General features: G+C 42.3%; 1 protein-coding gene across 1 annotated transcript; it reads left to right on the forward strand.

Annotated features, from left to right (window-relative positions):
• On the forward strand, positions 1–23,003 carry LOC118100891 (1-phosphatidylinositol 4,5-bisphosphate phosphodiesterase delta-3-A). Its single transcript, XM_035146417.2, has 16 exons — positions 1–370; positions 7,744–7,799; positions 7,887–7,998; positions 11,666–11,894; positions 12,134–12,263; positions 12,687–12,912; positions 13,153–13,354; positions 15,117–15,261; positions 15,762–15,914; positions 16,702–16,845; positions 17,322–17,475; positions 17,607–17,723; positions 17,826–18,004; positions 18,534–18,669; positions 19,778–19,927; positions 20,035–23,003. The coding sequence occupies exons 1-16, from the start codon at positions 280–282 to the stop codon at positions 20,193–20,195; spliced, it is 2,385 nt and encodes a 794-aa protein (XP_035002308.2). The 5' UTR covers positions 1–279; the 3' UTR covers positions 20,196–23,003.
• Positions 23,004–23,804: the final 801 nt, after the last annotated feature.

The following is a 23,804-nucleotide window of genomic DNA, read 5'->3' on the forward strand; positions in this document are numbered from 1 at the left end:
GTGCGTGCGTGTACGTGTGCGTGTGTTTGTGTGTCTGTGTGTCTGTGTGTGTGTGTGTGTGAGACTGGGACAGGTCTGTGGTTAAGACCAATCAGCAGGGGGAAGGTCTGGCCTGACTCCTGTTATCCTCCTCCTGCATAAAAAGCATGCGGAGCACCGTGGAGCTCCACGGAGCAGAGCGCTGATCTGCAGCCCGAGAAACATCTCGTGATCCGGGACAGGGGACGCGGAGGACGCGGGGGAAGCAGAGCAGAGCACCGGGCGCTGCTTCTTGACGTTATGCTGGGCCACAGAAAGAAAGCGGCCCCGGCGGGGAAGAACGGAGCCGGGACGTCCAGGTTAAAGGCCATCGATCCTCTGAGGAACCTCGGTGAGTGTTTGTGTTGCTGCACAGCCGATACTGTCTGAATGTATTCAATGATCAAGGATCAATGGTCAGAGGCTTGTCCGTGTCAGCGCTGATGGTCTCCACCGCCCCCCTCGGATATGAGGAGGAAATGTATCAACACAGAGTGGGAATGAATCCCCGAAGGTCAAAACAGCCATCACTAACTAGTCAGTTACTCATGTGTAGGTCAGTCTATGGTCATAGACTGTTCTGTGGACTGACGCTAAACATATATGCTCCTCTGCAGAAAAAAACACTGCAAGTTCACACACACATTTAACTTTCTATTTTTCATATTATATACAATCTCATAAGAAAGAGTTGAGGGTGAATTACATGTTATAACAACAACAACAATTATTATTATTATTATTATTATTATTATTATTATTATATAAACTTGGACTACAGTAAGTAAAAGTAAGATGAAATTATATAAATGTATACAATAACATCAGTTATTATTCATTGTTGCACTGAATATCGTATATAAAATGTCAGAAAATGGTGAAAAATGTCCATCACAAATTTCTCAGAGACCTAGATCTTCAAATTACTTGTTGTGTCCGACCAAAATTGTTTTGCTTTCTGTTTCATAAAACAAATACAGCAATGAAACCTGTTCAGAATTAACGTCCTGTCAAATGACTTATTGTTAGCATTAATAAACCCAGTGTATTTAAATTGGAAAGACTACAGAAGGACTGCAAGGATGATCGATCAATGGAAGAATTCACTCTGTGTGGCTGTGTGTGTGTGTGTGTGCGTTCATGCGTGTAAGCGTGTGTACTTGTACATACACAGAGTGATGAGATTTTGGGAAAGTGAGGACATTTAAGATAAGATAAGAAGCAATATTACAGCAGCAAAATTACATCAGCAGTAATAAGTAGAAATATAAAAGAAATATAGAAAAATATAGAAAAATATGAATGGAACTAAACTAATATATACAGTGTAAAGAAATATATTATGTGAGAGAATATGTACAGTGAATGGATAGCACATGTACCATTTATATTGCACAGACAGATGAATATGGCGAGAATGGTTGAGAAATGTGAAAGTGAAAATTTTGACCAGTCGTCACTTTTTCAATGGACTGTTTGAGGAGTAAGACTTGGTTTAAGGGTTAGAGTTAGGTTTAGGTTTAGGTTTAGGTTTAGGTTATGGTTAGGGGTAGGCATTTTTGGTGAAAGTGTTTGGGTAAAGGGCTAGGGAATGCATTATGTATGTGTGTGTGTGTGTGTGTGTGTGTGTGTGTGTGTGTGTGTGTGTGTGTGTGTGTGTGTGTGTGTGTGTGTTGTGTGTGAGCTTGCTGATGCTGCCTGAATTGATTGATCTACACCTTCAATCATACAGAGCAAACCACTCTGAAGCATCACTGGTACATTTGACTCATTCCGTAGCGCGTGTGTGTCAGGTAGGATAATTAAAGTGGAGGGTGTGAGTTGGACTCCATCACTGCTCTGTGGTGATGTCCCAACTGTTTGTCCAGACTGATTTTACACTCTGGTGTGCTGCATGGGAACAAAACGTCATTTACCAGCTGTCCTCAGGAAAACTCTCCTCTACAACCAGAGGAGATATTTATGGCAGCAGGTTTACAGTAAGAACAAGGTTATAGACAGTGAGGCCCTTTAATGACAGACATGCACTGCACAAATTCTGCTAGCCTGTGATTTCCCTGCTTTCCTCCTCATGACAGTGTTTTGGGGGTTGGCCAGTGAAAGCAGGTCACTATGTTAGCACACTGTGCAGCTCAAACCTTATCCTCGCTGCTGCTTTTCTCTGATTTACTATCTGCTTCAGTATTTTATGATCTGAAAGATTTGTTTGTCATCTGGTTGTTTTGTAGATTTAATTATAATTTGATAAGAATTATTGACCAATCAGCCTACATTCAAAAAGCTATAATCATAAAGAAAAAACATGTTTTGGATTTTCCAACTCATACAAAAATGTTTGGACCCTTTGCTGTGGATCCAAACTGTGCTTATGTGCGTCCTTTTTTGCTTGAGATGAGTCTAGAACTTGACTGTAGTTCCCCTGTGGCAAACTGAACTGACTGGGCATAGTCAAGAAAGACACCCACTGTGTATTTAAGGTCAAACAGTTAATACTGTTTAGGAAAAATCAAACATGAGTCAAAGGAGCTCTGTGTGGACCTCTGATTAAACTGTGGTGAGGTTTAGAAGAGGAAAAAGGTGTAAGACCATTTCCAAAGCTTTGAGGCATCAATAACTGTGTAATAGAAGCAGTTTCGAAGCTGCAGGATTCTCCCTGGTTGACCATCCAGACAAACTGAGTAAGAGCCTTGGTCAGTGAGGGGGTCAAGGACCCATCAGTCTTTGACTGAGCTTCAGCTCTCTGTAGAGATGGAGAACCTGCTGGAAGTATGACCATCTCAGCAGCTCTCCATCTATCAGGCCTTCATGTTAGAGAGGACAGACTGAAGACATCATGAGTTTAAGACGTGAGAGGTTCTGCTGAGTTTCTCAATCAGCATTTAAAGGTCTGAGAGAACAAAGATTCTCTGATACATTAGAAATGTATTAAAGCAGAACTACTATCTCTGGTGAACACCATGTATGGTGTCGAATAGCGGATGCAGCATCATGTTGTGGGTTTTTCTTCGGCAGCAGGAGCAGAGAGACTAGTCAGAACTGAGAGGAGGATGAAAGCAGCCAAATGAACCTGCAAAGAGTCAAGGACCTGAGACTGTTCACTAGTTCACCTTTCAGCTCGAAAATGACCTGAAGCAAACAGCCGAGACAAAACCGGAGTGTCTTCAAGATTAATCTCCGTATGATTGTTTTCAGGACAAATCGGTTTGTCCTTAGGACAAGTCTGTCTTTGTCCCTGAGAGACCCTGCCAAAGTCCAGATTTAAACTCCATAGAGCATCTGAGGAGAGACCCTGAAGATGTCAGTTCACAGATGCTTCTCATCTGACCTGACAGAGCTTTCTGCCCAAGGGGCTTCCACAAAGTATTTAAAGGGATAGCTCTCCAAAAAAGGAAATGCATTATACATAAAAAAAAACACAATACAAACATGGTAATTAAGAGGCCATTATTCTTGGAAGGTGGATCAGTAAATTGAGGAAGTCTGTCTGCTGTGGGCATCCTGAACAGGAAACAACACAGACATTTTTCTCCTTTCAGTCATTAAGACCTTAAAGGGATAGTTCACCCAAAAATGAAAATTGTCAAACTTATAATTACAATAATCTGAATCTCCATTTGTTGACCTGTGTTTTGGTTTAGTTCTCTGAGCATTAACATATTCAATCAAATGCTTTGTGTATGTTATACTGTCATTAGCCTTGTATAATGTGAGGTACAACCAGGGGTCACCATACAGATCCTTCAGAGAATATTCACATCCCTTCTCTTTTTACACACTATAATGTGCTGGAGGTTTAAAGTGGAAGCAGTCTATGGAGCAAGAGATGTTCTGCAGTGGGTAGGCTACTGACCGAAACAGGGATGTGACAGAAAACGTTGTGAGGCTCGTTGTAACCGGATGGGATCACCACCTGTCTCACGCGATGCGATGACTCGTGCTGGTTATAGCCATTCAGCTGGTACCGGCCAGCGTAGATGATGTAAGAGCTCACGTCCGATGGATTGGGGGAACAATGAGCGGCTGATAGGACCCAGCTCTCCGTGATGATGGAGCCTCCGCAGATATGACCGTCCCGGACTGTCTGCACATCCACCTGCCAGGGCCAAGCCCCATCCTCGGTGTCCATGCCCCCCACGATCCTGTTCTCCATTAACGGTGGTCGGTCACATTCTTGGGCGTAAGAGGGCAAAACCCCTGTTGTGAACCAGAAAATGGCCGAAAACCACGAATTCGCCGACATTTTGGGAAGTTTCGTGGCACAAAACGCGTCTCGGCTTGTTTTTTTTTATCGAAGACGAAGAAACAAATCTGAAGGAAGTTTCTTCTTCTTCTCCTTCTTCAATCTTCTTCAATCTTCTTCTTCCTGTGTCCAGCTACAGGAACTCAAACCAGCCTCAATGTGAGTTTTATATATTTTTAACAAAGTCCTTTGGTAGGAGTCATTAGATCCATGGCCGCGGACTCGCTCCTGTAACGGATCCAGGTTTCACCGTGAACGGTTTAAGAGGAGTTGATTCCTCTTTCCCCAGACTTTATAACTCTGACAATGAAAGTGATACCATCATCTGAAAGTGATCTTCCCTAAAATATCAAACTATTCCTTTTAAAGCAACAGGTACAAACTTAAACATTCAATTCAATTTTATTTGTAAAGCGCAAAATCACAACATACATGATCTCAAGCGTTATCAAAGCGTACAGGTCGTATATACTAGGTCAGCGTGTTAATTGTTCTGTGGCTGAGCGGTTTGAAAATAGGTGACCAGCTTATGGTTAGTAATGTCACCTCAGTGCGAGCTGTCCTCATGCTGCTTCCTGTGGTTTGTGTTTGGAAAGTACAGCTGTAACCACGTTAGTAGGTTACTCTCATCTATGCTCTCTGAATTAATTTGCATTGAGGTTATACAGTGGTCTTTTATGTGAATTTATGCCTCTTAATTTGTGTGAGTGAAGTAGTGAGTGAATAAGTATATGTCATGAAACTAAGCGAGTTTAGGTACATTTACATTAACATGAAAATGTCTAATTAAATACACATATAATAAGCCCATTCATACACATTTTTACCATGATATAAAGTTCACAGAATAAAAAAAACTGTTTTAGTGAAGTTATATAATAATATAAGCATTACATTTTGAATATTTACTGTTTGTCAATTAGCAGGAAATGGAATTATTGTTTTTTCTGAGCAGGGACCTCTGACTATAAGTGCAGTTGTTATACTTTAGTAAACTAAGGACTGGGACGTACCAGCTATTCAAGTTTAGACTCCTGCATCAATTCTAAGTAACTAGTCAGATTCAAACTACTGATTAACTAAATCAAGTTGCCCCATTTCAACTGATGCCTTCGCGAGTGAAGTGAAATCTGTAAATCAGCTGAAACCAAACAATATGTTCAATATAACTGTGAATCCTTTGTCAGTGACTTTTTATATACGAACACTCGGAGAAATATGTTTGTTTACGACTTGGTAGAAATGTTCATGCATTTGAGACATGGTAAAGAATATCTAAGTGTTGTAACCTACCTGATACTATGTGGTCATGTAGCACAACATTCTCATCAAAACATTCTGCTGTCAAGTTTTGTAGTGTTGGCTTAGCGAAGATTCACGTAAAACAGTCTCAGTTTAAACTATTATCAGGTCAGATGTGTAGATTATATATGACCTCTCCTACTCTCCTCTCTCTCAGACTGTATTCAGTTCACAGGGACCCTTCCCACCACAAAACATTTCATCTGTATTTTTAATACGCAGTTAAATATGCAAATTAGATCAGTCAAATACCATATCATAGAACATGACAGTTCTGCTTTTAGTGAGGATGTATATGTTTTTATCAAATAAAACTGAATATGATTTTTAGTAAAGCATGCACCAATGTATTGCCTATTTTAAGATAATTATTGAAGTTTGTTTTCATTCATTTATTCATTGATATTTTTATTTATTTTCGTGAAAAAATGCAGATCAGGGATAGTGGGGGTTGGGTATGATCAGGGACAGGACACTGGCCTGAGGTTATGAAGTCCAGCACCATCATCCCTCAAGTCAACTCAATAGTGTTTTTCAACATAAACATTAAGTCTGTAACCTGTCACATCTCAGGTTCTCCGCTCTGTAAAACATGCACCGACAAATTAAGCCTACGTCCTCCAAGTAATGTCAGTGTTGTTAGTTTAGTTATTCAGTTACTAAATGGTTACTGGCACACACACACACGCACACACACACCTTGTTATTGTGTGTATTAGTGCAGCAGAAGGGCTTTTATTTGTGTTTGGCTCTTATCTCAAATGTCTTGATTGACTGAAATAGGAGCACATTGTATATGTACAGTACAGCAGCTGTTGCACGTTACATGGAGCAGCCTGCATCATTAATCAAACCACATGGTTTCATCACAGTCCAGGTCAATCACTCTAATGAGGTCAGTCTGTTTCTAAGCCACACTCAGACGCTTTGTCTCATTTCCTCCCCAAGCACAGAAAGCCACACACCCACTGAATTCTGTACTGCTGTACAGAGAGGGCAGTGTGTGTGTGTGTGTTTGTGTGTGTGTGTTTCCTTCCAGTATCAAAATGCTTCTGTGAGTGTAGTGACCCAGCCCTTCCCAAACCACAGTGACACTTGTGTTAGATTCCTGCTGACTCAGCTGAGGACTCAGCAGCCTACAGGCAACCTCACTGTACTTTAATCATATTGAAAGTTAATAACTTCTCTAATATAACCTGCAGGCACACATAATAATAATAATAATAACTTGAATTTATATAGCGCCTTTCAAGAGACCAGAGGACACTTTACATGTGTCTGTGGGGGCAACAAGAGAAAAGAAAGTAATTCGCACAAAACAGGACAGAAATCAACAGCACTGATGGCCGGGTGGAGCGTGAGCTGAGGCCAAGGGCCGTAGTGAACAGGTGGTGTTTGAAGAGTTATTTGAAGCTGTTATTTGCAGCATTGCGGATTAGATATACATGACTGACCTGAATATGACACAGTCTACATTCCACACATTCTATAAGTCAATGTATTTACTAGACAGTCATGGATTAAACCGCTGCTGACTCTGTCTTTATCAGTTGCTATTACACAGAAACAACTTTATTTGGCCACTGGGAGGCTGTGGGGGGGGAAAAACAATAAACACACAGACTAGCGATGAAATAGTTTCAAAACTCCTTATAGTTGTACTGTTTCAGTCTTTACTTACTCTTACGCAGCTTATTATTATAAGCTGCTTGCACAGGCGACCTACAGGGTCGTTTTCACAGTCTCAAACATTATGATCATGTTCATGTCTGTGCTCTATAGTATAGAGAGCCTAGAGGCGATTACTTTAGTTTTGCATAAAGAAAGGAAACAGTTATTCTGGCTTTGTCCACAGTCCTTATGTTTAAAGCCACTTTATCCTTAAACTAGTTCCAGCAAAATAAAACCACAACTTGTTTTCACATTTCTGTATTTGCATAGATTAAACACACAAGATACATAATGCTAATCAGTGAGCTTTAAAGGGGTCTGTATTTAAATTTGGACCAGACTTACAGTCTAGACAGAATATACCATCTATAAAGTGTGATTGACAAATTTTCTCTCAGTTCTTTCGGCCGTTTCTCCCCTCCCCTCTTTCAGTGCTACTGACCCGAGCTCAGATAATGACTTCATGTGTACTGTCTGTCTTTCTTCAACCTTTTTGTCTGTTTCCTTTCAAGGAGTTAGTGAGGACGAAGATGTGAAGCGGATGTTGCAGGGCTCCAGTATGGTGAAGGTAAATAATTTCAACTATTTGTCCATGTTAGTCATTGGTAGTATAGCTAGTAGGACATGATATCTAATGGACCGCTCATGTGTGAAGGTCCGCTCGCCTCGCTGGCAGAAGCGACGAACTCTAAAGCTGCTGGAAGATGGAGTCACTGTGTGGTGTCAGTCCCAAAAAACGTCCTCCCGCGCCAAGGAGCAACAGTCATGTAAGTGTTTATGTTCTTTTCCCGGAATGTAAATCACAATCCTTCTGTTGGAGCACAGGAATTTGTAATGGCAGCCACTGCGGGAACACACGACTGTAAGAAGCTCAGTTTCTTTAATAGTCACACAGTTTGGTTTATGGTTCCGAATAATGTCTGCTACACAGTGTTGCACTAAATGGATGGAGCGGACATCTTTTATTTTAATCAGTCCAGCTGTCAACACAAGTCACAAGTCATTTTTAAACATGCGACAGACGCAAAAATGAAAAAAACAAAAAGAATACTGCCTCAGGATGAAATAGTGGTGCCAGACACGAAGAAGACGCTGATGAAGATGGTAAGAGAGCTTGTGGTGATAAGGGCTGATGCCAGTGTTGATGTGCTGTAAACAAAAACACGTGATCTCGGCAGCAGAATTAATATGTTATATCCAGCCTTCGGTATGATGTGCCAGCCCTCACCTGAACGCTCTGGAGATTCCTGTGTTGCTGTGAACGCGTCTGACCGGAGAATCTCCCGCTGCGTTGTTCATGTGTGGAAGGGAAACTTCGAAAACTTTGAAAACAGCTAAAGAGTAACTACAGTGATTGTGTATTGGGCTCAGGGTGCTTCCACATTGCAGGCTTTCTCTGTAGCTGCTGCTCTGCTAACATGCTCTTCACGCTGACACCTGCAGTGTAGACACGGTGTTAGAAATATTGACACAGACTCAAGACCTAGGGCCATACAACAGCACCCTACTACACAGGATTGGACTATATTGGACCCAGAGTCTCAGCCTCAGTGTTAAGTAGCAAGGACATGTGAAGACCTCTACCATACATGAAACACAGCAGAGTCAGTTCCATAAACCATTGAAGTCCTCCATCGGGGGCTCCACCCAGAGGTTAAGAACCATGTTTGGATTATAATTGGTAACAAGCAGCCCTGTCCTTTCCCCTTCAGTTCCAGAAGAGCTCAGCACTGACTGGGTGTGTGAGGTGAAACATGAATTTACTTTGTCTATTTTTGTGAACTTTAAATGCTACTTACTGCTCTGCACAGACACCGGCTGCTCTGCGTCTCCTCTGCTATCTGAGGGTCGCACACAGCGCCGTGATTACAGAGCTCATCTATTTTCAGCCCAAGATGGCAGCCGACGCTGCTCTTGTTCAAACAGTGAGATTATAGGACGTTACATGGTGGTGGGAGTTGGCCCTGGAGCTTGTGGCTTGGCGCTGTATGGCTACCACTTGACTCAACCACAACGTGAGCCTCCCAGCTGCAGGACAAGGCCTTTAATTGCCACAACATTAGATTTCCTTGTGATGTGGCACTCTGTGTGTGTGTGTGTGTGTGTGTGTGTGTGTGTGTGTGTGTGTGTGTGTGTGTGTGTGTGTGTGTGCACGCGCACTGCGTCCCCTGCTTTCGTGACCCCCTGGATTAGTACGTATCCTCTATATCAGAGAATTTATGAGTTTTCTTTCCCTTCACTTCTCTGCACCTCCAAACTCTGAAGTTGATGTAACTTGACTTTACATTTAAGAGCAGAAGCGTCACCCAGTTATTTCCCCCCACTGGTTTTAGATCAAATGTGTTAACTATTTCCTCACTGGGTGGTCTACTGCTATGGTTACCAATCTGGTTTGTGACCCTTGAAATTAAGTAAGGTCTCCAATTGCAGGTTATTTCCTTAGTTTGGACTGGAGTTGGGAGCAGTTCATTAAGAGAGTGAGTTCCCCCCCCCCTCAAAAAAAAGGTTTTAGTTTTATTAAAAAAAATATTAAAATCCCGAAGAGAAATAATCTGTGTCAACATTTGTCCCTTTAATCCCATTAACCACATGATGTAATAATGGTAGTATACCCCAAAAAAAATAGAACTATGTAAACTATAGTAAACCTTTGTTGAATTGTTCATGCAGTAATCCGACTTAATAGTTCTCTCTTGTCTCGTCTGAACTGTAGCAGGTGAACAGTCAGAACAACTTGTAATATACAAAGTATGAGTTAAGTCCCCCCCCCTTCGTATAGTAGTGTCTTGTCATTGGAAGAGTCGCAGTGTTGACATCTTCACCAAAGGCAGAGCTACAGAGGGACATTTGGAGCATCTGTGGATGTCATCATCAGTGAGCTGAAATAGAAATAAGATAAGGTCAACTGAAGACAAGTACTGCACTTTCATCCGTGTTTTTAGTTTCCAGGCCAAAGCACTAGTACGATACACTACGAGCATTCATGGACGTTGTTTTGGTCCTTGGCTGAGACACAGACCCTTGTTGACACACACAGAAGTGTGTTTGGATAGTACACACTAGATTCAAACTGGGATCCAACACAGTTAACATTGACACGGAAAAAACTGTATATTTTAGAAATAGAGTATATTAGCAGTATACAGAAACCCAGAAAAACTGGAAAGTCTCTGGAATCAAAAAGCAGGATTATTAAAACAAGCATAGAAAATGAGCTGTTGCTGTGAGCTGCTTTGTTGCTACAATATATACTCTACATATACACAGAGCAAAGAGGACAGACAGTGTTATTAGAAATTATTCACACCACAAATATACTTTTCCAGTCTTTTTAAAATTTAAATATATCAAATTTACAATGTTGCCCATCAATCTACACTCAATACTCCATGGCAATATTATGAATTCTAAATGGTGTACAACAAAATACAATATAAACACCAGATCATGATGTTATATTTACCTTATGTTGTGTTTTACTTCTGCTAAATTGAGATTTCAGGGAATGTGAACTGAAAACCATACCGACTGGGAGTTTCTGTTATAAAAATAAGATTAAGCCTGTAAGTAAGTCACCTATGATTGTGTAATGGATGCATTAGTTTGATAATGTTAGGGCTGTGTAACGAGTTTGTACGAATTGTCCAACCTTTTCAAACAGCCCATATAATATCCCATCAGTCCTATAGGCAGGCATCTTAATATGATCCATAGTTAGGTTTTCTTGTCAGGCGACCTCTTGTGGCCTTAGTAATTATGGTGGGAGCAAAGGAGGAAGTCAGGTGACGCAGTACCTAATTCTCCATGATGAAGTTGGGGTGGATGGATTGGAGATTGGTTGAACATTATTATTGTAACCATGATTACGGTGATCCTCTAACCTGGAAGAAGTGCTTATCTTTACCCAAACAGTGAACCAAAGGTTCTTGTTTATTATGGTAGCCATGACGATGAAGGTCTGCTGTACCACTGCAGGTATACTGTTTATTCTTTGTAACTTATTCTTGCCATGAAAGGGGCTTTATTTCAGATCTTAAGGGTTTTATAGGAAGTATAGAGACAAACAGACCTCTCGTCAATATAGAGGCTTAGTGAAAGGATTTTCTATATCGATCTTTAAGGTCTTAATGACTGAAAGGAGAAACATGGCTGTGTTGTTTCCTGTTCCGGATACCCACAGCAGACAGACTTCTTCAATTTACTGATCCATCTTCCCAGAATAATGGCCTCTTAATTAACATGTTTGTATTGTGTTTTTTTTATGTATTATGCTTATATTTCCATTGTGTTAATAGAGGTCAAGGATCCATATGATATTATACCTCAGAAAGACTGTTCCATTACAAACAACATTCCTCTTGGATTGAACATCACACACAATTGCCAGGTGGATATTTAAATCAGCTGCTCTCTCTTCTTCTCACCCCTTCTCAGTCTCTGTCTTGGAGGTGGAGTGCGTTCGGGAGGGTTGCCAGTCCGAGATGTTGCGGCAGCTGGGTGGCTCGGTACCTGAGGGCCGGGGTCTGACGGTGGTCTTCAAAGGGCCCCGAAAGAGCCTGGATCTCCTCTGCCAGAGCCAGGAGGAGGCTCAACACTGGGCCCGCGGCATCCGGAAGCTGCAAGGGAGAGTGGAGAATATGAGCCAGAAGGACAAACTCGACCAATATCCTAACTGATGTTCATTTGGAATTACACTGTAACTGGGAGAAAATATACAGCAGTTACAACAATAAGGACACAAGATACTTCCATATTCATTTGGAAGAATGAAAATATATTAAGATTTTGTATTGGACGCCCCATGAGCCCCATACATTGATCCTTTAGTCCCAAACTGGAACACTTTAACATTATTGTGTGTACTATTGTGTCATCTTGTTGTTTCCTTAATTTCGGTGTCACCTGGATTCATGCTTACCTGAGTCGGGCTGACCAGAACCACGATGATAAGATGAGCTATGAAGAAGTCCAGACTCTGCTACAGATGATCAATATTGATCTGAGTGATCAATATGCCCGCAGCCTGTTCCAGGTGGACAGACACACACAAATATATTTAAACCTGATACCCTTATATAGGGTTTAAACTAATTTGTTTGGGTCAAATTAATTAGATCTTTAGTTACAGAATACAAATTATTAGTAATATAATATATTATGTAATCTAAACAGAAATACTTGTGGATTAGTTCATACATCATACATTGAAATTATTGCACTTTATAACGGATGCAGCCACAAAAGTTGTAAATTATGTAAATTATTATATTTAGCATATTAGCATTCTATGCTAATATGTATTCTATATATATATATATATATATATATATTTCACCTGATAAATGACAGACCATCACTATATTGCTTTGCTTGTGGCAAATTTAAGCCAGTTATTAAAATTGATGTCGAAGAGTGATCAACTGTGTCTAACTGTGTTTTTCGAATTTATTTTTAGAAATGCGACCGGTCAGCTGACAGTCGTCTGGACCACGGGGAGATTGAAATTTTCTGCAGGGAGTTGTTACGGAGACCGGAGCTGGACACTGTGTTTCTCCGCTACTCTGCAAATGACAGTGTACTTTCCACTGTGGACCTGAGGGATTTCTTGAAGGACCAGGGGGAGGATGCTTCACTCATCCATGCCCAAAGCCTCATACTCACATATGAACTTAATGAATGGGGTACGATGCTAAGTAACAATACACTGACAAATACAAAAGTTTATATGTTATGTTTAGCAAAACATCTTTGATAAAAAAATCCATTGGACAAACTGAGCAACTGGCTGCTGCGATTAACAGAATTATTAAGCATCTAAAAATCTGATTGCTAAGTATTTAGGTGTATTGTAGAAACTGTACTATAACTGCAACCACCAGTGCTTGTGTTCAACTTTTGTTTCTGCCTTTTGCCCAGTACAGCTCAGAAGAACCAGTTCATGACCCCCAATGGCTTCACCATGTACATGCTGTCTAAGGAGAACTGTGTCTTTAACCCGGAACATGCAAGGGTTTACCAAGACATGAAACACCCACTGGCGCACTACTTCATCTCCTCCTCCCACAACACATACCTCACCAAGGACCAGCTTACTGGGGACAGCAGCATAGAGCCATACATACGGTAAGAATCAGCAGGGCACCACACATACTGTTCATACACACTTTCTCTAAACACTTAGCAGTCCCAAAGGTCATTGTAGTGAATCCTACTATTAGCTGACCAAAAATAAATGAAGGTGCCCAGTATGATGTCTTCAGGATTGCAGCTCTGCTATTTGTAGATGGTGTGGTTTTGCGGGGCTCATGGACCCTTGACCAGTGTGCAGAGTTTGAGGAGGAGTGTGTAGTGCAGGCGTACACAGACAGAGAATCCAGGGCCTCACGACAGGGATCAGAACAATGGAGCTAGGCGTGGGTGGGTCCCCTCAGGAGGCCGGCCAGGTGTGTCACAGCCCCTCGGGGGGAAAGACTTGGAGGCGGGAGAGTGGACTGTCTCAAGACTGGCAAAGAGACTGGAGGTAAATATAGGGATGGTCAGGGAGAGTTGATTTGGAATCAGGCAGATGTCAACTGGATGGCCAATGCAGGATCAGGGGCAGATGTCAGCCCGATGACCAGGATCTGACAGAGAAGATGGCAGGATGTCGGCTGAGACCCCCAATGCAGAAATAGATGAGACATTGACTGAGACCCAGACATCTGTCAGTGCATGATCACAAGGCATGTCCATGGAGACAACCAACTCAGGACCTGGCTCAGGATCTGCCTTGGCATCGATAGTGTTGCTGGGAGGCTTGGAAACCTGAGGCTGATGCTTAAGCTGATTTCTGGGAAACTGGGGCTGAGGTTTGGGCTGGCTGAACATCTGAGTCTCTGTTGAACTGGGAAATTAAATCTTCTATTGGTGTTGGGACCCATAATGTCCCTTTCACCCAAAGATGGCCAATCAAGTTCCACTAAACTTCCAGCTTCCACTATCAGGTCTGAGTCTGACAGGATGCTAGCAACATGGAAGCAGGTCGGAGGACTGTGGACTCAATACTAGCTGACTAGGAAACAGACTGGAGACTAGTAGAGGCTGTGGATGTGGAAGATGGCTGCAGGGGAAAGAACTCCAGTGGGCTGCAGGCTGGGAAACAGGCTGGGGGGGGCTAACAGGCCAGGGTGTAGGTTAAAGGCTTGTTGACTGGAGGGCTGGGTTTTGTGTGACCATTTCAAGCATATAATCCCAGAATTGGGAATACAAGACAATAACAGGAACTAAAACAACCAACACACAGGAAATAATAAAAGTCCACTGAGAGGGGCAGATCATGATACATGTACATACAGTTGTGTCTCAGGTCGGCTTAAAGCTTAGCTTAGCTCAGAATTTGTGTCTTGAGTTGAGCTCATACTAAAAGAATATTGTCTCTGACTGGTAATATTGCATCTGACCACACTCCTAATATATTTGAAAAAATAGAAGCTTTCGACATCACATAGAAGAGGTAGAGTCCCAAGGGTGAGACCGAATAGGTTAAAGAGATCTTTGGTTCCTAAATTGTTGAAGGGATATAGACTGAATGTGAAAATTAGTAATCAGGGTGACTTCATCTTATTGACAATGTGTGATGTAGTCCAAATAAGTCAAATTGTATTTATATAGCAAATCACAAATTTGCATCAAAGGGCATAACTGTCTGTCTGTCGATTTTCTGTTCTTGAACCCACAAACTGGACAAGGAACAATATGCTATACTGCAATATGTTGGAAGTGTTTTGTGTTATGCTAATTGTTGTGGTTTATTATATACATAAAATAGTGGGACACAAGAAACATTTAAGAAAAAAATTCTGTTCTTTTCTAGTAGTAATTCCTCGTGATGCTGTTTTTGTCTCAGAGCTCTGAATCACGGTTGTCGCTGCGTGGAGCTGGACTGCTGGGATGGAGATAAAGGAGAGCCGGTCATCTACCACGGACACACACTCACCTCCAAGATACCGTTTGTCCAAGTCATTGAGGTTATCAATGAGTACGCTTTTAAAGTGAGTGCACTATTTTAAATTTAAATCAGAAACATTTCACTCGTCAGATACAAATAAATACAGGGGTACAGTATTTTGGCTTGGTCACATATTTACAGTTTAGACACATGAGCTCTGTGAACTGATTACTTTGATAAGTGTGTGTGGACAAAGATGATATACTTCTAAATCTCTACTGTGGTGCAGGAGGTTGAGTGGGTTGTCCAAAAATAGGAAGATTGGTTGTTTGATCCCCGGCAAGACGCTAACCATATCACTCCTAATGGGGCAATGTCACTGTGCTGTCAGTGTGTAATTGGGCTGTATGAGCCACAACCAAGTGCTAGATGTAGAGGTGCTGTGTGAATGGGAGACTGTGACTTGTAGTGTGAAGCTCTTTGTCTAGTTAAGACTTTAAAAGGCTTAATATAAATGTAGTGCATATATTAGTTATTGTTTCAGTGAGAGTGTTTGTGAAGGGGCAAACCCCCTGACGTGCTGCCTTCACCCTCTTCTCCCAGGCATCTCCTTACCCTCTGATCCTGTCCCTGGAGAACCACTGCTCCGTGGAGCAGCAGACAGTCATGGCTCAACAACTGCGATCCATCCTGGGAGACAAGCTCCTCACCAAGCCTCTCGGAGGTCTGGATCCTCACAGCCTGCCCTCTCCAGAGGTAGGGACACTTTTTCCAGTTCAGAAAGATCAGTTCCCAAAAGAATTCATATGACTATTGAGAGTAATGGTGTTTTTAGTGAGCCAGAGGCATTAGGTTTTCTGTCCGTCGGTCCCATTCTTCTGAGCATAATATATCAAGAATGCCTTGAGGGAATCTCTGTAGGTCTGGCAGAATTGTTTAGGACAAAGTCACTGTCATTTCACAAAGGATCACTTGCAAAATTGAATATTTAACAGAAACAATAACAAATGGATAAATGATTTGTCAACCGAGAGGTTCGTAGTGTGGTTGCCACTTTTCAGTGGAATCTGGACATGGTTAAAAATAGACCGTAACCCACTTAATCAAACTCCTCAGCCAGGATTTCACTCTGACGCACTTATATCAAGACTGTGTCACACTGTGTGGCAGGACCTTTATTACTCTGTCATATACGTCAGACATTTTGTCCATCTTAACTGTTTGTTTTACACTTAAGACCTGGGGCCATCTGCTCCTCTGTGTTTAGGTGACTGAAATGTGCAATTTGGTGCAGATCCAAATACAAATCTGGATCTAGTTATTTTAATGTGGTTTCATAATGGGACTGTTGGGCTTTAGTGGAGGTATGTGCTCTCCGGGTGCCATTCTGGTTGGAATTGGAGTACAGTATTAACTGGAGTAATAGTGTCAGTCATGAAGTAGCAAGTAGTTTCTCTTTCATATTCTTACTATGGATATCATTATCAAGCAAACTGCTTATGTGTGGTAAATGTGTGTGTGTTTGCTGGTTGTGTCTATGCAGGATCTCAAAGGGAAAATCCTTGTGAAGGGAAAGAAGGAGCACGGGGCGGGGGAGGGCTCATCGAGCACTTCAGACCTCAGCTCCTCGGATGAGGAGGCCAGCAGGACCGAAGGAAAACATCCCTCCAAAAAAGGGGACCAAAAGGTCGGTATACCTCTATTTCGAGTGTAGGTGGGTGGTGGGGTAGTGTACGGACAGACCAGTTGTTTACCAGTATTGTCTGTAACCACCAAGGAGGTTATGTTTTCATTGTTGTTTGTTTGTTTGTTTGTGTGTTAGCAGGATTAAACAAAAGCTACTGAACCAATTTTGTTAAAATTTGGTGTAAGGATGGGGTATAGAGCAAAGAATTGGACATTTCTTTAACATTTTTGTGAATTACTCAAGAAATAATTCAGAGATCATGAAGCAAAAAAGTCAGTCAGTTCTTAGAGAACGTATATTTGAGTCTGTGGCTTTGCAATTTGGCTCCTTGATTGAATTTAAGGGGACTGTTGGGCCTTGGCATTTGTATGTGCTCTACTGAGTGCTGTTCTAGTTAAGAAAAGAAAGTGATGGATTTCTCTGTGTCTCTCTCTCTGTCTTTGTGTGTGTGTGTGTGTGTGTGTGTGTCATCCTAGCCAAGTGTGTCTAAGCTGAGTCCCGAGCTGTCAGAGCTGGTTGTATACACCTGCAGCGTTTCCTTTCAAAGCTTTGAACACGCTGCAAGAAACCCAGCAACTGAGCTGTCCTCCTTCTCTGAGAGTGACGCTCTCAGACACATTAAGGACTCAGGTACGATGTGTGTCTGTGGGACATTAACCTGTAGCCTACCTGTGTGGATACAGAAATGAAAACAATAGAGTCTTTCACCTCTGGAGTAATGGACTGATTGGACGGTCCTTGTCTTTGTCCTTCACATCCAGGGATGTATTTTGTGCGTCACAACAGTCATCAGCTCAGCAGGATCTACCCCTCAGGTCAGCGCCTCCAGTCGTCCAACTACAACCCTCAGGAGATGTGGAATGGAGGCTGTCAGATTGGTGAGGGGTTATTTTATGTTATTCAATGATCAAAAGAAGCAAACAGACTCAGAATAAAACCTGTCTTAACTGTCATAACCCATAACACGCACTGTGCTGCAGTTGCTCTGAACTTCCAGACGCCTGGTGAGCAGATGGACCTAAACCAAGGGAGGTTCCTGCAAAACGGTCAGTGTGGGTACATGCTGAAACCTCCCTTCTTGTGCCAGCCCGGCACCACCTTCAACCCAGAGAATGTTGGTGGAGGTCCTGGCCACAGACCTGTGCTGTTCACCGTCCGGGTAAGACTGTCTTCTAACCAAGGAGCAAGTAGCAGACCAGAGGCGCTTTCTTCACTTTCAGTTTGCATTCAATTTACACAGAGGGGCCGATGATATGTCCAACGTCCCTGCACAATTCCTGATTCCATAAGGGGCACATTTAAGTCAGTCCTTGTTTAATGTTAGCTCTATAGCTTAGAGAAAAGCCTCATGTCATTAAATATATTATGAAAATGGTTTCTTGTTCAAGCACAATGTGCACTGCAAAAAAAAAATCTGATATTACTTGTTAGTATTGTTAGTGACTAGTTAGTTTTAAAAAAAAGACCACTGACAGGACAGGGCCACTTCAGATTTCAGCTGGGGCCAGTGCCCCCCCCTGGATCCACCCTTGGATCCGCCCCTGCATTGATGTTTCTGATTGAAATGGCCCCACAATGACACACCACAACCACAAAGACACACATATACTCAAAGAATACCATTATGTTAGACAGCCTCTTATTCTGTAATGATAGTGAACTGAAGAGTTTCTTTATTGTAATTGCAGATTATTTCAGCTCAGCAGCTTCCCAAGCCAGAGTGGGACAAGCCCAGCTCCATTGTGGACCCTCAGGTGTGGGTGGAGATTCATGGAGCTCCCATCGACAACAATAAGAAGAAGACTCAGTATATTGACAACAACGGTAAATACCCTGGTGGCAAAAGAGCTCTCAGCAGTTAAACAGCTTCAGTGGCAGCAGCAGTACGTGGATTTTACATCGATTTAGACTGTCAATCAGTTAATGTTGTAGCCAATGAAGACTGTGGCTAAAGCCCCAGGAAAGAAGTGGATTGTGGGTGAAAAAAGGATTTTCAGATTAACTGTATGAGTTGTAAGTGACAGCAATGAAATGACCACTGAACTTTGACGTTTCTTAGGGATGACAATGACAGCAAAGAGTAGGGACTCCTGCCCAGGGATATTTGTCAGCGGTGGGGGGGTAATGTGGAGAATTATAGAGTTTTGGCAGGTGTGGGTGAATGTGTCGATAAGACTGGAAAAGCTCTGTATTAATATTGCCCATTTATAATTCGACTAATTTACAATAATATGAATAATGATTTCTAAATATTGAATCAGCTGTAACGCCTGAACATAATTCGTGTGGGTTGAAAGTAAAGGACAAGCTTCAGCAATGTGCTAATTGACCTGTTGCTGCTGCCATTCAGAAACAGAATATTTAATTATGCACAATTATAACTAAGATCCAAACTCATTCATTCTGGAGAGCAATTAGGAATATTTAATCAATAGTATAGATGAGTTTAGATTTGACATTTTGGCCACCTCTGAAGTCCTGTGATTGGGTGAGGCGAGGGCCGCCTTGGCTCACCTGTGGCTACACGTTTGGGTCTGTGAATTGACCTGACACATCATATGAAATAGGATAATGAATCTCCCACTGGCCAAAGTATTTATTAATTTTGCTCCAAGTCCTTCAACCTTTGCTAGCTACTGATGTCGTCATTTTGGTTATACTTATTAATTCAATTGTTAATACGAGTTTCAAATTGATAGTTCATTGGGAATTGGCTTATCTTTTCCCTTGCTTAAAGGGTGGTGCCCCAAGGTTACTGTAATATCAATAAAAGTTGTTATTTCATATTAATATTTTGAAAAATAATATTCATTATTTTCAGATATTTTCATTGTAAATGTAGTGTCATGGTAATCCGTCCAGGAGTTTTCACATAATTCTGATAACTAACGAACAAAGAAACGCAGATGAAAGTCTTGTTTCTCTGTTTCAGGCTTTAATCCGCAGTGGGACTGTACATTTAACTTCACCGTCCATGCCCCGGACTTGGCCCTGGTTCGCTTCATGGTGGAAGACCATGACTTCACGTCCAGCAATGACTTCCTGGGGCAATACACCCTGCCTTTCACCAGTCTCCGCACAGGTGTGGTTAAAGACAGCGCTGTTGTATGATGGCTAATATGGCGGCTGTAAGACCTACACTGTGGATAACCCGTTGCTGCCGTTGCCTTGTCTCTCTGACCTCTGCAGGCTATCGCCACGTCCGACTGCTGAAGCTGGACGGCTCCACCCTTTCCCCTGCATCGCTCTTCGTCCACGTCACGGTCGGCCCCTGTGAGAGCAGTCCCAACAAATCATCAGCCAAATCCCCGGCCAGGTCACCGACCAAGTCTTTAGCCAAAGGACCCTAATCCCCTCCCTCCGTCCTGGCAACAAGAAGCATGGACGCCGCTAAGGGAAGAGCTCAGATCACATCTTCCTGGATCCAGGCGATAAAAGATCTGGCCCCAAACTCATCAAACTGGGTATAAAGTATGTAGCTGTATCCACAACCTGTAATGTTGGTGAGAAGTTTCTGACCAATACTTAAAATTTCTAGCGAGGACGGTAAAGGCCGTTCTTACAGTTCGATGAATACACTGATCGTGGTGCTGAGTTTTCTGATCAGGTCCCTGATCTGACTAAGGGAAGACTAAGACATCCAAAAGATAAAGTTTAGAAACTATCAGGGAGGGAAGTGACATCGCTGATGAACCAAATGTCAGTTTTGAGCGTTGAGTGATTTAACTGCACTTCAAGCCTCATTCCTTTATACAGAATCTACCCCTCACTGTGATGTGGTGGATAGTTGCGCTGTAATTCCTCATTTGATCAGGGTTTGATTCTTGGAGCAGGACAACCTGTCAATCCAGCCTGCATGAGTCCAGAGAATCTATATGAGACCAACTCCAAAGTGTGGTGCCAGATTTAGTCTTGAAGACTAGTTTCTCACATCTTTTTTATTTATTTTATATTTATCTTATTTTAGAGTCGGTTGTTATTTGAATAGAAAAGCCTGCTGGTATGTGATCTGAAGATTACTCAGAAAGTATAGACTTTATTTATGGTATGTGAAGCAGCCGTCCTCTATGAAGTGTGACATAACCAAGTCCCTCACATGTGATACATTCACTTGAAGAGCAGTTGGTCACTGTAATAATTTTTTTTTCCATTTTCTGAAATCAATCCGACTTCAATTCATGCAGCAACTGACCATTAGTGCTGCAGGGAGACAGTACAGACGGGGTTCTCCTCGAACATTTGACATTTCCAGTCAAACTGATGTTACTCTTACTTCGGATTTGGAATTTAAATCACAGGGACATATCTCTCTCTGATTTCTTGCGTCCACCTGCTCTGCTGTCTTTACCTGTGGGTCTGCAGGTCTACTGGTGCAGATCTTGGTGATCAGCCACCAGCGGATGCTAGGGACATATCTTCAGTTGTGGGCCTGAGTGTCAACAGGTTCTTCGGCCTTTTAATCACAAGACCCCTTCTTCTTAGGCAGGACCACCACAGGCTGATCAGACCTGGGTGCATGTCCTAAACATCTTGGGGCCCAGTTTCCTCCTGATCCAGAGCCATTGGCTTCAGCGTTCTGCAGCCCATCATGTTTCTTTTATGGTCTGGCACAGGGCTTGTCCATGGATGTAATAAAACCTGTGCAGTCCACCTCCAATGGGCGAACTGTTGTTTTCTAGGCATGTTGTTCTGCCTCAGATGCCACCTCCACATACCGAAGCCTCTTCCTCTCATTCAAATATTCAAATGAGAACTTTGCAGGCTGAAGGGGTTGAAGGTTCCATGGGAACAGCAGCTGAACATGGACGTGTCCCAGACACATCTGGGGTAACAAAGTCTCTCCAGGTCTCTTTCTTCTCTGTTACTATCCTGTCCTCATTGTCCAAACTGACGTTCAGGAGGACTCATGATGACACTTTAGGATATGACTGAAAACTCAGGGAAAAGCTCATTCAGAAACCTTTTCCACAGATCCCAAAGTGTTCAGAAGGTCATGAATCTCTATGCGCATGTATTAGGAAAAAGAAAATGTCCTTTTGACTTCATCGTAGAGATGTTCAGGTTTGAATGCAGCTCTCGGTATGAATTGTAATTCTAATCTATTTGGGCAATGTCCCCAATACCTCTGTACATATCAAAAGCTATATGCAAAATAAAATAGCTTTATCTTCGTTTAAAAAAACAAACAAACAGTAGCTCTTGTTGCTGCTTGTCCAAGATGTGCATAGAAATGATCCCATCCAGTACTTTTATAATGTAGCCTAGTGCATGTTCAATGCTTAACAGGCTTTAGTTTTTATATGATAGAATTAGCTCAGTTATGCCATAGCAAGATGATGGTGGTGACTAGATACAGCTGCTGCCTTATTGTTAGCTTTTTAGACCTATGCAGATTTGCTCCATAGTTAAAATCCTTGTTGTGTATTGCTTTGCCATTGTTTACTCAGTGTTCAGATACATGTATGTTGTGTGTCTCCAGAGTCAACCTGACTGATGATCCTTTTTTTTTAACAGTATATTATTAGACTTTATTGTGCAGCACACACAGTGACGACAAAACAAAGTGTGAGGCCAGAGTTTAATTGGCCGCAGTGACAACGGCCACATTCAGACATGCACTGCACTCCGGAGATCCTCTGGAGGGGCCTCAAGTGCGAATGCAGCTTTCCGAGCGAGAGCCCCCGGACTTTCTGCAGCCTTTCTGGGGCCAATCCCCGAGCAGGCCAATGTGACGAAACTGCAGGAGATCCTCCACAAGGTTCACCGTGAGCGGGTGGGTGTGTTGATGACGTTTCTAACATGCGACAGACGCAACAATGAAAAAAAAAACATCATCTGCCTGATGCACCACCCCTCGTCTGAAGGGAACAACAGATTTCTGTGTTGTTGTGAACGCTTTTGAACGGAGAATCTCCTGCTGCTTTCAAATCAAATCAAATCAGATATACTTTATTGTCCCATTGGGAAATTTGTCTTGGGCCAAAGTGCTACAGCAGCTGCAGAACCGTACATCTTACAACAAACACGCTGCTGCTCGCTGCTTTAATTTTGGGCGACTGAGCTGTTGTCTTTCTGTTGAGTGCAGAACACACAAACTGCACCCTTTATATACTGTCAGTGTTTGAGCTGACTACTCACCACATTTCTTTGGTAGACATCACTCTGTGAAGGTATCCATTGTAGATTATTGTGCTAAAGAAAAGGTTTTATACGGTGTTTTTATTAAAAAAAAGGAAATTGTAGGATTTGTTTACGAACATTCATATTGTTTATTTACAACAAGGAGTACTATGAATAATGTCATGATGTCTGTACATCATAAAGAATCCTTTGACTTGAAGCAGGTTTTCAATTAGCAGTGGGTGCAGGAAGATGAACAGTGCCGACTCGGACCTGGTCTCAACATCTGTCCTGAGAAAGTGTGAAACATCTGTTTGCACCTGGCATTCGAATCAGGAGTGTTTTTGTTTTTAGCCTGAGGGACGACAGCCAGCGAGCGAGTAACGAAAAAGTCGGCCTCTAGCAGTCAGTGCACGTTCATGTGTTTTGGGGGAGTATGCATATTTTTTAAGTGTAGTCTACACTTGCTAGTTTTTCAAGGATTACCAACCGTAGCTTTAAGTGCAAACCCCCACCAACATCCCATACACATGGATTAGTCTTCAGCCAAACCTCTCAAAGTATGAAGGTTAGCGGCAAGGACCTTGAGTTTGCGTGTTTCATGGGTTAATTGCATCTCCTGTAGATAGCACATTAGAGAGATTACAAAATCGGTCGTTCTCCGAGGCCTCTGCTTTGCCGACCCTTTAGCAACGCCCCTGGTTAGAAGGCGTCTCCAGTGACCACCTGTGATCAGATCTCACTTCCCCGCTCTACATGCAAATAAACACGTGCGTCCTTTTTACATTTCATTTAGCTGACACTTTCATCCAAAGCGACCAAATGATGTTGTTTTTTAG

This window comes from Hippoglossus stenolepis, chromosome 21 (assembly GCF_022539355.2).
Source record: "Hippoglossus stenolepis isolate QCI-W04-F060 chromosome 21, HSTE1.2, whole genome shotgun sequence".
Lineage (NCBI taxonomy): Eukaryota > Metazoa > Chordata > Actinopteri > Pleuronectiformes > Pleuronectidae > Hippoglossus > Hippoglossus stenolepis.